This window comes from Crinia signifera, chromosome 5 (genome assembly GCF_055691185.1).
Source record: "Crinia signifera chromosome 5, ASM5569118v1, whole genome shotgun sequence".
Lineage (NCBI taxonomy): Eukaryota > Metazoa > Chordata > Amphibia > Anura > Myobatrachidae > Crinia > Crinia signifera.
In genome coordinates, this window is record NC_139221.1 from 8996133 (window position 1) to 9008672 (window position 12540).

At 48.7% G+C, this 12540-nt stretch overlaps 1 protein-coding gene across 1 annotated transcript; it reads left to right on the forward strand.

Moving 5' to 3' along the window:
• Window positions 1–3509: 3509 nt before the first annotated feature.
• On the forward strand, window positions 3510–9846 carry LOC146079379 (cathelin-like). Its single transcript, XM_083186181.1, has 4 exons — window positions 3510–3831; window positions 4655–4756; window positions 8698–8757; window positions 9685–9846. Exons 1-4 carry the CDS (start codon window positions 3643–3645, stop codon window positions 9766–9768), a joined length of 435 nt encoding a protein of 144 aa, XP_083042307.1. The 5' UTR covers window positions 3510–3642; the 3' UTR covers window positions 9769–9846.
• The last annotated feature ends 2694 nt before the right edge of the window (window positions 9847–12540 follow it).

Consider the following 12540-nt stretch of genomic DNA (forward strand, 5'->3'; position numbering starts at 1 on the left):
CGCACGTAGTTAGGTATAAAGGGTAAGCCAGTTGCGGACACATTACGTAACCTGCGCTTTTCACATATTGTATCTCTGGTCATAGTTTAATCACCATTAACACTATACAGAACTGGGCACAGTATCTAGATGAGGCCGTACCAGTGACCTATACAGAACTGGGCACAGTATCTAGATGAGGCCTCACCAGTGACCTATACAGAGCTGGGCACAGTATCTAGATGAGGCTGCACCAGTGACCTATACAGCACTGGGCACAGTATCTAGATGAGGCTGCATCAGTGACCTTTACAGAACTGGGCACAGTATCTAGATGAGGCCGTACCAGTGACCTTTACAGAACTGGGCGCAGTATCTAGATGAGGCCGCACAAGTGACCTATACGGAACCGGGCACAGTATCTAGATGAGGCCGCACCAGTGACCTATACAGAACTGGGCACAGTATCTAGATGAGGCTGCATCAGTGACCTATACAGAACTGGGCACAGTATCTAGATGAGGCCGTACCAGTGACCTATACAGAACTGGGCACAGTATCTAGATGAGGCCTCACCAGTGACCTATACAGAGCTGGGCACAGTATCTAGATGAGGCCGTACCAGTGACCTATACAGAACTGGGCACAGTATCTAGATGAGGCCGTACCAGTGACCTATACAGAACTGGGCACAGTATCTAGATGAGGCTGCATCAGTGACCTATACAGAACAGGGCACAATATCTAGATGAGGCCCCGCCAGTGACCTATACAGCAAGGGGCACAGTATCTATATGAGGCCGTACCAGTGACCTATATAGAACTGGGCACAGTATCTAGATGAGGCCGCACCAGTGACCTATACAGACCTGGGCACAGTATCTAGATGATGAACCACCAGTGACCTATACAGAACTGGGCATAGTATTTAGATGAGGCCGCACCAGTGACCTATACAGAACTGGGCACAGTATCTAGATGAGGCCGCACCAGTGACCTATACAGAACAGGGCACAATATCTAGATGAGGCCGCACCAGTGACCTATACAGAATTGGGCCCAGTATCTAGATGAGGCCGCACCAGTGACCCATACGGAACCGGGCACAGTATCTAGATGAGGCCGCACCAGTGACCTATACAGAACTGGGCACAGTATCTAGATGATGAACCACCAGTGACCTATACAGAACTGGGCATAGTATTTAGATGAGGCCGCACCAGTGACCTATACAGAACTGGGCACAGTATCTAGATGAGGCCGCACCAGTGACCTATACAGAACTGGGCACAGTATCTAGATGAGGCTGCACCAGTGACCTATACAGCAAGGGGCACAGTATCTATATGAGGCCGTACCAGTGACCTATATAGAACTGGGCACAGTATCTAGATGAGACCGTACCAGTGACCTATACATAACTAGGAACAGTATCTAGATGAGGCAGCACCAGTGACCTATACAGACCTGGGCACAGTATCTAGTTGAGGCCGTACCAGTGACCTATACAGAACTGGGCACAGTATCTAGATGATGAACCACCAGTGACCTATACAGAACTGGGCATAGTATTTAGATGAGGCCGCACCAGTGACCTATACAGAACTGGGCACAGTATCTAGATGAGGCCGCACCAGTGACCTATACAGAACTGGGCACAGTATCTAGATGAGGCTGCACCAGTGACCTATACAGCAAGGGGCACAGTATCTATATGAGGCCGTACCAGTGACCTATATAGAACTGGGCACAGTATCTAGATGAGACCGTACCAGTGACCTATACATAACTAGGAACAGTATCTAAATGAGGCAGCACCAGTGACCTATACAGACCTGGGCACAGTATCTAGTTGAGGCCGTACCAGTGACCTATACAGAACTGGACACACTATCTAGAATCAGGCCGCACCAGTGACCTATACAGAACTGGACACAGTATCTAGATGAGGCTGCACCAGTGACCTATACAGCAAGGGGCACAGTATCTATATGAGGCCGTACCAGTGACCTATATAGAACTGGGCACAGTATCTAGATGAGGCTGTACCAGTGACCTATACATAACTGGGCACAGTATCTAGATGAGTCAGCACCAGTGACCTATATAGAACTGGGCACAGTATCTAGATGAGGCCGTACCAGTGACCTATACAGAACTGGACACAGTATCTAGATGAGGCCGCACCAGTGACCTATACAGAACTGGGCACAGTATCTAGATGAGGCCGCACCAGTGACCTATACAGAACTGGGCACAGTATCTAGATGAGGCCGCACAAGTGACCTATACGGAACCGGGCACAGTATCTAGATGAGGCCGCACCAGTGACCTATACAGAACTGGGCACAGTATCTAGATGAGGCTGCATCAGTGACCTATACAGAAGGGGCACAGTATCTAGATGAGGCCGTACCAGTGACCTATACAGAACTGGGCACAGTATCTAGATGAGGCCGTACCAGTGACCTATACAGAACTGGGCACAGTATCTAGATGAGGCTGCATCAGTGACCTATACAGAACATGGCACAATATCTAGATGAGGCCCCGCCAGTGACCTATACAGAACTGGGCACAGTATCTACATGAGGCTGCACCAGTGACCTATACAGAACTGGGCACAGTATCTAGATGAGGCCACACCAGGGACCTATACAGAACTGGGCATAGGATCTAGATGAGGCCGCACCAGTGACTTATACAGAACAGGGCACAGTATCTAGATGAGGCCGCACCAGTGACCTATACAGAACTGGACACAGTATCTAGATGAGGCCGCACCAGTGACCTATACAGAATTGGGCACAGTATCTAGATGAGGCCGCACCAGTGACCTATACGGAACCGGGCACAGTATCTAGATGAGGCCGCACCAGTGACCTATACAGAACTGGGCACAGTATCTAGATGAAGAACCACCAGTGACCTATACAGAACTGGGCATAGAATCTAGATGAGGCCGCACCAGTGACCTATACAGAACTGGGCACAGTATCTAGATGAGGTCGTACCAGTGACCTATACAGAACTGGGCACAGTATCTAGATGAGGCCGCACCAGTGACCTACACAGAACTGGGCACAGTATCTCGATGAGGCCGCACCAGTGACCTACAGTATACAGAACTGGACACAGTATCTAGATGAGGCCGTACCAGTGACCTATACATAACTGGGCACAGTATCTAGATGAGGCCGTACCAGTGACCTATACATAACTGGGCACAGTATCTAGATGAGGCAGCACCAGTGACCTATAGAGAACTGGGCACAGTATCTAGATGAGGCCTTACCAGTGACCTATACAGAACTGGGCATAGTATCTAGATGAGGTCGTGACATTTTCTCTGTGACAGAACCAGCTTATTGCCATAAGTTCTGCCTGTCATTCAGACACCATCGTCATAATCACAGAATTGAGAAGTTGTGTTGTGGTCAGAACTTTCCATTTCTCTTTTTTTTTTCATATTAACTTGATGAGAACTTCGTTACATTGTTATTTGTGTTGGAAACAATTATATGGAAGCTGTTATCTATGAGATCACTATCTGCATGACATCACATCCTACAAACATGGTATCAGAGAAGGAGGAAGCTGGAGAAGATACAAAAGGTGGACACCAGAGCCGGGGACCAGAGGAGTCCTCTTCTACAGCACACAATGAGTAGCTGGTGGCTGTCTCTGCTTTTACTATTTGCAGTCACATTAGACAGCTGTCTGTCTCAGTCTCCGGGACTCGGCATCCAGGATGAAAGGCGGATATTAGAGGCCGTGATACGCTTCAACCGGGAGGAAAATGTCCAATTTCTCTATAGAGCTTTGGATAATGTCCCCCCTATGCTCCTGAAGGTACAGTATGGCTTCTGTTTCTGGTAAATCTCTTGGTGCTCTGTGGTTTACAAGCCACTATCCTGGTTCCTTGTGTACTATAGGACACATCAGTAATATCATTTCTGGGAACCAGGAGTGGACAAATTCATTGCCACAACATTTTGGTCCTTGTGCCAAGAAGAGCATTAGCACCTCCACCACCCATATGTTAAACAGGGAAGGAGCATGCCTAAAGTAGTGGGTATGGTTTTGTTGAGGAGCAGTGTAGCCCACAGTGGTACCCACAATTTAAATTGTGCCACACAGTAGTGCCTATTATTAACAATAATGATTCTTGCACCATAAGATGCGTCTTATACCATATTATGCCCCACACAGTCATGCCCCTTGCTATAAATTATGTTCTACAAAGTAATGCCCCTTACACCATATTATGCCCCACACAGTCATGCCCCTTACACTATATTATGTCAAACACAGTAATGACCCATATTCCATATTATATCTCACAAAGTAATGCAACTTACACTATATTATGCCCCACACAGTAATTCCCCTTGTACCATATTATGCCCAGTAAAGACATATCTGGCCAGGAGCTGATGTCACACTCTGGAACGCCAGTCCCCCGGACAGTCCGGAGTAATCCTGTGTGGGTGGTGGTATCCCTACCATACCCCCATCTTTACCCAGTCCGACACTGTCCATACCCAACCCGTCCCAGGATTTGGACTAAAAAAATCACTGATCTCATCTCAGCATCAATAAGTGAGTAGAGTAGGATTATATGTGTAGTTATAAGAGACCACCATTATACATATTCCAATCACTTTCTCTATAGGAGGAGGGGAATTCCCGGACATGGCAGCTCGGAATAAGAGAAACTGTGTGTCCCAGAGGTGCAAAAAAACCCTTAGCAAAATGTGCATATAAAAAACTTCAGGTAAGTACGGACTTTAGTTGAAAGGAAACAAAATGTATTATATTATAAAAGACTGCATTGTGTGTGCAGGGTATATATATATAGTTTCCTGGTGTTGCTCGGCACTCCGAACGATAAAGCCAGCTACTGTGGTGCCCTCAATCAGATAATATAGTCCAAAGTTCTAGCGTGTCTCCCAGGGGTCCCAGATAGAACAGAGAGCGGCACTCAAACGGATTTTGAGAAATCAAGGTTTAATTTTCAAGGTGGTAAAGGTGGCATCACATGGGCATCATCATCGACGTTTCAAGGCGGTGAGCCTTTTCATCAGGATGCGCTCAAAGTGCATATAGTGCTGTAATGTGTGAATAAAACAGAGCTCTGTTTTATTCACACATTACAGCACTATATGCACTTTGAGCGCATCCTGATGAAAAGGCTCACCGCCTTGAAACGTCGATGATGATGCCCATGTGATGCCACCTTTACCACCTTGAAAATTAAACCTTGATTTCTCAAAATCCGTTTGAGTGCCGCTCTCTGTTCTATCTGGGACCCCTGGGAGACACGCTAGAACTTTGGACTATATATATATATATATATATATATATACCCTGCACACACAATGCAGTCTTCCTTATTCCTCGCTAATATATATATATATATATATATATATATATATATATATATATATATTAGTGAGGAATGAGGAACACTCTCCAATATAACCAAGTAAAACTTGTTATATATAAATCTTGGGTAATATTTATTTCATCACAAGGAGTAAATAGTTTTATATGCAATTAAGACAGCATAAAATCCATATGTACGTTTCGGTCCCCAATCATGGCCCTTTCTCAAGGAGCTTAGCCTCAGATGTAAAAAAGAGTCAGCGTAGTCTCAAAGATCGAATGGTGGAATGGGATATTGCCCCTATGGATTAAAAAAGAACTTTGACTACAAGCTGATTGGTGAGTGTTCCTTGCTTCTGGATATCATTTCTATTAGCTACTGGATATATATAGATAGACTAGGCGATTCATCGCGCCCTACGGGCGCTCTTCACACCGGCGTAAGGGGCTGCGCCCAGTGGCGTAACTACTGTAAGGCAGCCCCAGCAGCCGCTTGGGGAAGCAAGCGGCAGTGGGGTCTGTGTGGGCGCCAGCACCCACTCGACGCACTGACATGCCCCACACAGTCGTTGCCTGCTGACTGTGCACCGGAGGCGAGTCAGCCATGACAGAGACAAATCCCCCCCCCCCCCTGATTCAATTGACTGTACACAGAGCCAGCTATTGGCTACTGTGTACAGGATGGGCATGCTAGGGCGGCCTGGGATGCGTCGGAGCCAGGGGAAGCAGAAGTGTCTGCTGGTCTCTCTGCCTCTTTCCTGCTTCAACTTCTCCGCTGGGGAAACACGCTGGAGAGGAGCCCAGGGGGCGCCACAAACTTTTTGGCAGGGGGGAGCAAAATTTATAGTTAAGCCACTGGCTGCGCCCCCCTTAATTTGTGAACGTTTGTATTGTGAGAAATATGGTTAATATTGTATGAAAGATGCCCTGTATTGCAACTTAATGCGCAGTTGGAGCAGTAGGACACTGTTACTTATTAATGTGCAGTTGGAGCAGCAGGTCACTGTTACTGATTAATGCGCAGTTGGAGCGGTAGGTCACTGTTACTGATTAATGCACAGTTGGAGCGGCAGGCCACTGTTACTGATAATTGCACAGTTGGAGTGGCAGGCCACTGTTACTGATTAATGTGCAGTTGGAGCAGCAGGCCACTGTTACTGATTAATGCGCAGTTGGAGCAGCAGGCAACTTTTACTGATTAATGCGCAGTTGGAGTGGCAGGACACTGTTACTGATTAATGCGCAGTTGTAGCAGCAGGCCCCTGTTACTGATTAATGCGTAGTTGGAGCGGAAGGACACTGTTACTGATTAATGCACAGTTGGAGTGGCAGGACACTGTAACTGATTATTGTGCAGTTGGAGCGGCAGGCCACTGTTACTGATTAATGTGCAGTTGGAGCAGCAGGCCACTGTTACTGATTAATGCGCAGTTGGGGCAGCAGGCAACTTTTACTGATTAATGCGCAGTTGGAGTGGCAGGACACTGTTACTGATTAATGCGCAGTTGTAGCAGCAGGCCCCTGTTACTGGTTAATGTGTAGTTGGAGCGGAAGGACACTGTTACTGATTATTGTGCAGTTGGAGCGGCAGGCCACTGTTACTGATTAATGTGCAGTTGGAGTGGCAGGCCACTGTTACTGATTAATGCACAGTTGGAGCAGCAGGACACTGTTACTGATTAATGCACAGTTGGAGTGGCAGGACAATGTTACTGATTCATGAGCAGTTGTAGCAGCAGGCCACTGTTACTGATTAATGCGCAGTTGGAGCAGCAGGCCACTGCTACGTATTAATGCGCAGTTGGAGCAGCAGGTCACTGTTACTGATTAATGCAAAGTTGGAGCGGCAGGCCACTGTTACTGATTAATGCACAGTTGGAGCGGCAGGCCACTGTTACTGATTAATGTGCAGTTGGAGTGGCAGGCCACTGTTACTGATTAATGGGCAGTTGGAGCAGCAGGACACTGTTGCTGATTAATGCACAGTTGGAGTGGCAGGACACTGTTACTGATTAATGCGCAGTTGGAGCTGCAGGACACTGTTGCTGATTAATGCACAGTTGGAGTGGCAGGACACTGTTACTGAATAATGTGCAGTTTGAGCGACAGGTCATTGTGACTGATTAATGCGCAGTTGGAGCGGCAGGACACTGTTACTGATTAATGCACAGTTGGAGCGGCAGGACACTGTTACTGATTAATGCACAGTTGGAGAGGCAGGCCACTGTTACTGGTTAATGCACAGTTGGAGAGGCAGGACACTGTTACTGATTAATGTGCAGCTGGAGTGGCAGGCCACTGTTACTGATTAACGCACAGTTGGAGCGGTAGGCCACTGTTACTGATAAATGCGCAGTTGGAGCGGCAGGCCACTGTTACTGATTAATGCGCAGTTGTATCGGCAGGCCACTGTTACTGGTTAATGCACAGTTGGAGCGGCAGGACACTGTTACTGATTACTGCGCAGTTGGAGCAGCAGGCCACTGATACTGATTAATGCACAGTTGGAGCGGCAGGCCACTGTTACTGATTAATGCGCAGTTGGAGCAGCAGGCCACTGATACTGATTAATGCACAGTTGGAGCGGCAGGCCACTCTTACTGATTAACACACAGTTGGAGCGGCAGGCCACTCTTACTGATTAACACACAGTTGGAGCGGTAGGCCACTGTTACTGGTTAATGCACAGTTGGAGCGGCAGAACACTGTTACTGATTAATGCAAAGTTGGAGCGGCAGGCCACTGTTACTGATTAATGCGCAGTTGGAGCGGCAGGACACTGTTACTGATTAATGGGCAGTTGGAGCAGCAGGCCACTCTTACTGATTAATGCGCAGTTGGAGCGGCAGGACACTGTTTCTGGTTAATGCGCAGTTGGAGCGGCAGGACACTGTTTCTGGTTAATGCGCAGTTGGAGCGGCAGGACACTGTTTCTGGTTAATGCGCAGTTGTAGCGGCAGGCCACTGTTACTGATTACTGCGCAGTTGTAGCGGCAGGCCACTGTTACTGATTACTGCGCAGTTGGAGCGGCAGGCCACTGTTACTGATTACTGCGCAGTTGTAGCGGCAGGCCACTCTTACTGATTACTGCGCAGTTGGAGCGGCAGGCCACTGTTACTGATTACTGCGCAGTTGTAGCGGCAGGCCACTGTTACTGATTACTGCGCAGTTGGAGCGGCAGGCCACTGTTACTGATTACTGCGCAGTTGTAACGGCAGGCCACTGTTACTGATTACTGTGCAGTTGGAGCGGCAGGCCACTGTTACTGATTACTGCGCAGTTGTAGCGGCAGGCCACTCTTACTGATTATGATCTATTGTATTTTGCAGAAGATTCTCAGCTGCACCATTGTGTTGGGGGAGACAGTCTCGGATGACATACGGTGCCAGGTAAGAGACAGTTGGGCAGTGACACAGACATATCACCCCTGACCTGCAGGCTCTGTGTACGGTGATACATGCAGATATACGACGGACCAATGAGGAGTTAGTAGAAGGAAAATGTTTGGCCCAATAGTGTATTTCCTGTGCTGCCTAATCTCCCCTCAGCTCCCACCGCCCGGGCACAGGGGGCAAGCCTCCTGGATTCAGCCATACATTGGGTGCTCCATAACCCCCTTGTGATGACCACAATCACTTGGTCCATCCAATGATCAAATATCATTCTGTATTGGTTTGAAGTAACCAATCAGCATCAGTCACTTATCTAGCGCAGTCTCTGAATGCCAGTTGGAAGCTGATTGGTTGCTTTGGGCAGTTTCTCCGCGTTATCTCCTTCCAAGGCCGGATACCTCTCCCCCATTTATGTATTAGGGCGATAGCGCAGATATCATAACGGTACCTGACAGGCATCAGGCCGACAACTAATGGTCGACAGTGGGTAGGTTGACACCTTTAAATGTTTGACATACTCAAGGTCGACTTTAACAGAAGGTCGACACACGCAAAATGTCTACATAGACATGGTCGACCCTGAAAAGGGTGACACATGTTTTCCATGTTTTTTTGGGTTCATTCTTTACCATCCAATTGGACCTAGAGGGAAAATATAAGAGTGCGCCGTGCGCAGCGAGCAATGCGAGGGGACGCGCTACACTTATACGTGTCCATGTCAACATAGACCCAAAAAACCATGATAACCCCATGTTGACCTTTTTTAGTGTATACCGTGTCTGTCAACATTTTTGCTTGTTTCAACCTGTCACTGTCAACCTACCCATTGTTGATCATTAGTGGTCAATCTAAAGACTGTCGACCTAGAGTCCATCTATCATATGTACCACAATAACACCAATTGCTGTATGTTCTCTCTTTCAGCTGTCAGTGGCCCCCGGGGGACAGAGCAGTATTGCAATTAATTCCAACAGACGGAAACGACATCAGCAGCCCTCATCTCCCTGACGCTTGTCACTAGCTCCCCCTTGTGGTGTATAATCATATATAATGATGTAATACCTATCAATGGAAAATAACCAAATAATAAACCAATAAAAAAATATTTTTTTAGCAAATTGGAATATAAAAGGTATATTTTATATTTAGAAATATGTGCAATATATATATATATATATATATATATATATATATATATATATATGTGTGTGTGTGTGTGTGTCATTATATGCTACATTATTATTATTATTATTATTATTATTATTATTATTATACTTTTATTTATAAGGCGCCACAAGTGTTTCGCAGCGCCGTACAAAGGAACAATACAGGGAGACAAAGCTTGGCATAACATTGATTAAATAACAAAAACACAGTACAAATAAAGAGCACCACAGATCAATACACATTACAGCTTGGATATAAGTAGTGAGGACTCAATCAACATACAACTAGAGGCTTGAGGCCAATGATGGAGATGAGTATGAAGATGGTCACTGAGTGTTGGAGTAAAGGAGAGCTGTGAATGAAATGTGAAGAGAAGAGGGCTTTGACAACAGGAGGGAAGAGGGCCCTGCTCTGAAGAGCTTACAATCTAGTAGGAAGGGGAGACCGGCAGATTACAAGAGGTGCAAGCAAGTGGGTGGTGGTTAGATAGCAGGATGTAAACAGGCAAGGGGTCGGAGAACCAGCTGGTTTATGCAGTGGAAGGGTACGCTTTGATGAATAGGTGAGTTTTCAGTGCCCGTTTGAAGCTTTGCAAGGTCGGGGAGAGTCTAATGGAGCGAGGGAGTGCGTTCCACTGAAGGGGTGCAGCACGGGCAAAGTCCTGTACTCTAGCATGGGAAGCAGTGATCAGGGTGGAGGAGAGACGACAGTCGTCAGCTGACCGTAGAGGGCGGGAGGGAGTATGAATGGAGATGAGGTTAGAGATATATGGAGCAATGGAATTAGAGATGGCCCTGTATGTGAGTGTGAGGTGTTTGAAGAGGATTCTGTAGGGGAATGGGAGCCAGTGCAGATTTTGTTGAAGGGGAGTAGCAGAATTAGAGCGGCGGGAGAGGAAGATAATTATGGGGTAATTCTGGTCCGGGGGTAATTATGGGGGTAATTCTGGTCCGTTTGCACAGACCATACTCTTGCACGGGCATTTCTGCACATGTGCATACATCGGGTGCGTGCAGCCACATGAAAAGACTGTTCGCCGGCGACCATATAATGATGTGGGAATTTCCCTCACAGCCTGCTGTGTTTATGTAAACATCCATTCGCAGCCCGTGCGAGCGTACACTGCGAGCGGTGGGGGGGGGGGGTGACCCGGCATTCGCAGCCCGTGCGAGCGTACACTGCGAGGGGTGGGGCGGGTGACCCAGCATTCGCAGCCCGTGCGAGCGTACACTGCGAGCGGTGGAACGGGTGACCCGGCATTCGCAGCCCGTGCGAGCGTACACTGCGAGGGGTGGGGCGGGTGACCCGGCATTCGCAGATCGGTGTCTGGTGGACTTGCAAGGCTGAGAATTTGCAGCCTTGCAAATCAACCAGAATAAGTTCCTATGTATTTTTATACTAGGTGATTCATCGCGCCCTACGGGCGCTCTTCACACCGGCGTAAGGGGCTACGCCCCTTAATTTGTGAACATTTGTATTGTGAGAAATATGGTTAGAATTGTATGAAAGATGCCCTGTATTGCAGCTTCTGGCAGTGGGTGAGGGTCCAGCGTGGCAGCACAGGAGTACCGGACGGTGGCCCTGAGTCAGTGTCTCCTCCTACTGGGTGGGAGTTAGGGTGCATGAGAGCGGGAGGCTGGGATATGAGGCATGATAGGGGTATGTGGGCAACACAGCGTCAGCGATTACCCAGTGGTGGAAGTTACGGTTCAGGAGAGCAGGAAACTGGGTAGTGATAGGGGTGTGTGGGCATATGGGGGACTAAAGAGGGTGGTGGACACTGTGCAGCTTCTGCCAGTGGGTGAGGGTCCAGCGTGGCAGCACAGAAATACAGGAGTCAGTGTCTCCTCCGACTGGGTGGGAGTTAGGGTGCATGAGAGCAGGAGGCTGGGCGGTAAAGCATGATAGGGGAATGTGGGCAACACAGGGTGAGCGGGTCTCCACTGGCGGAAGTTACGGGGCAGGAGAACAGGAGGCAGGGCAGTGTCCTCCCACATTGATGGCAAAAGTATTTAACATCGGCCATAAACCATCGATTATTTGAAAATCATTGATGGTCGATGGGCATCCCTAGAACTGGAGGAGGGTGGGGGACAGTATGCAGCTCCCGGCAGTGGGTGAGCGTCTCCTCCCACTGGGAGGGAGTGAGCGTGCATGAGAGCAGGAGGCTGTATAATAGTGGTATGTGGGCAAGACATTGATAAAAGTTGTGGCGCTGGTGCAGAGGGCAGTGGGGAAACCTGCAGTGCGGCAGCCAGGTGAAATGCGGGAGCGGGGGCCGCGGTGGTCCGCTGGGGGGTGGAATTGCCGGAAGGGGGTCTGGGGGGTCTGCAAATTGCGGGAGGGGGGTGGTGTGTGGGGATCCGCGGTTAGCGGGAGGGGGCGCGGGGGGGCTTGAATCGTGGGAAGGGGGGTCCGCAAATTGCGGGAGGGGGGTTGTCGGGGTTAGTGAATTGCGGGAGGGGGGGTTGCGGAGGTCCGTGAATTGCGGGAGGGGCGCGTGGGGTGCCGTGAGTCAAGGGGGGGGGGTGCGGGAGTCCGTGAATCACGGGAGGGGTCATGAATCGCAGGAGGGGGGGTCGTGGGGGGGCTGCGAATCGCAGGAGGGGGGTG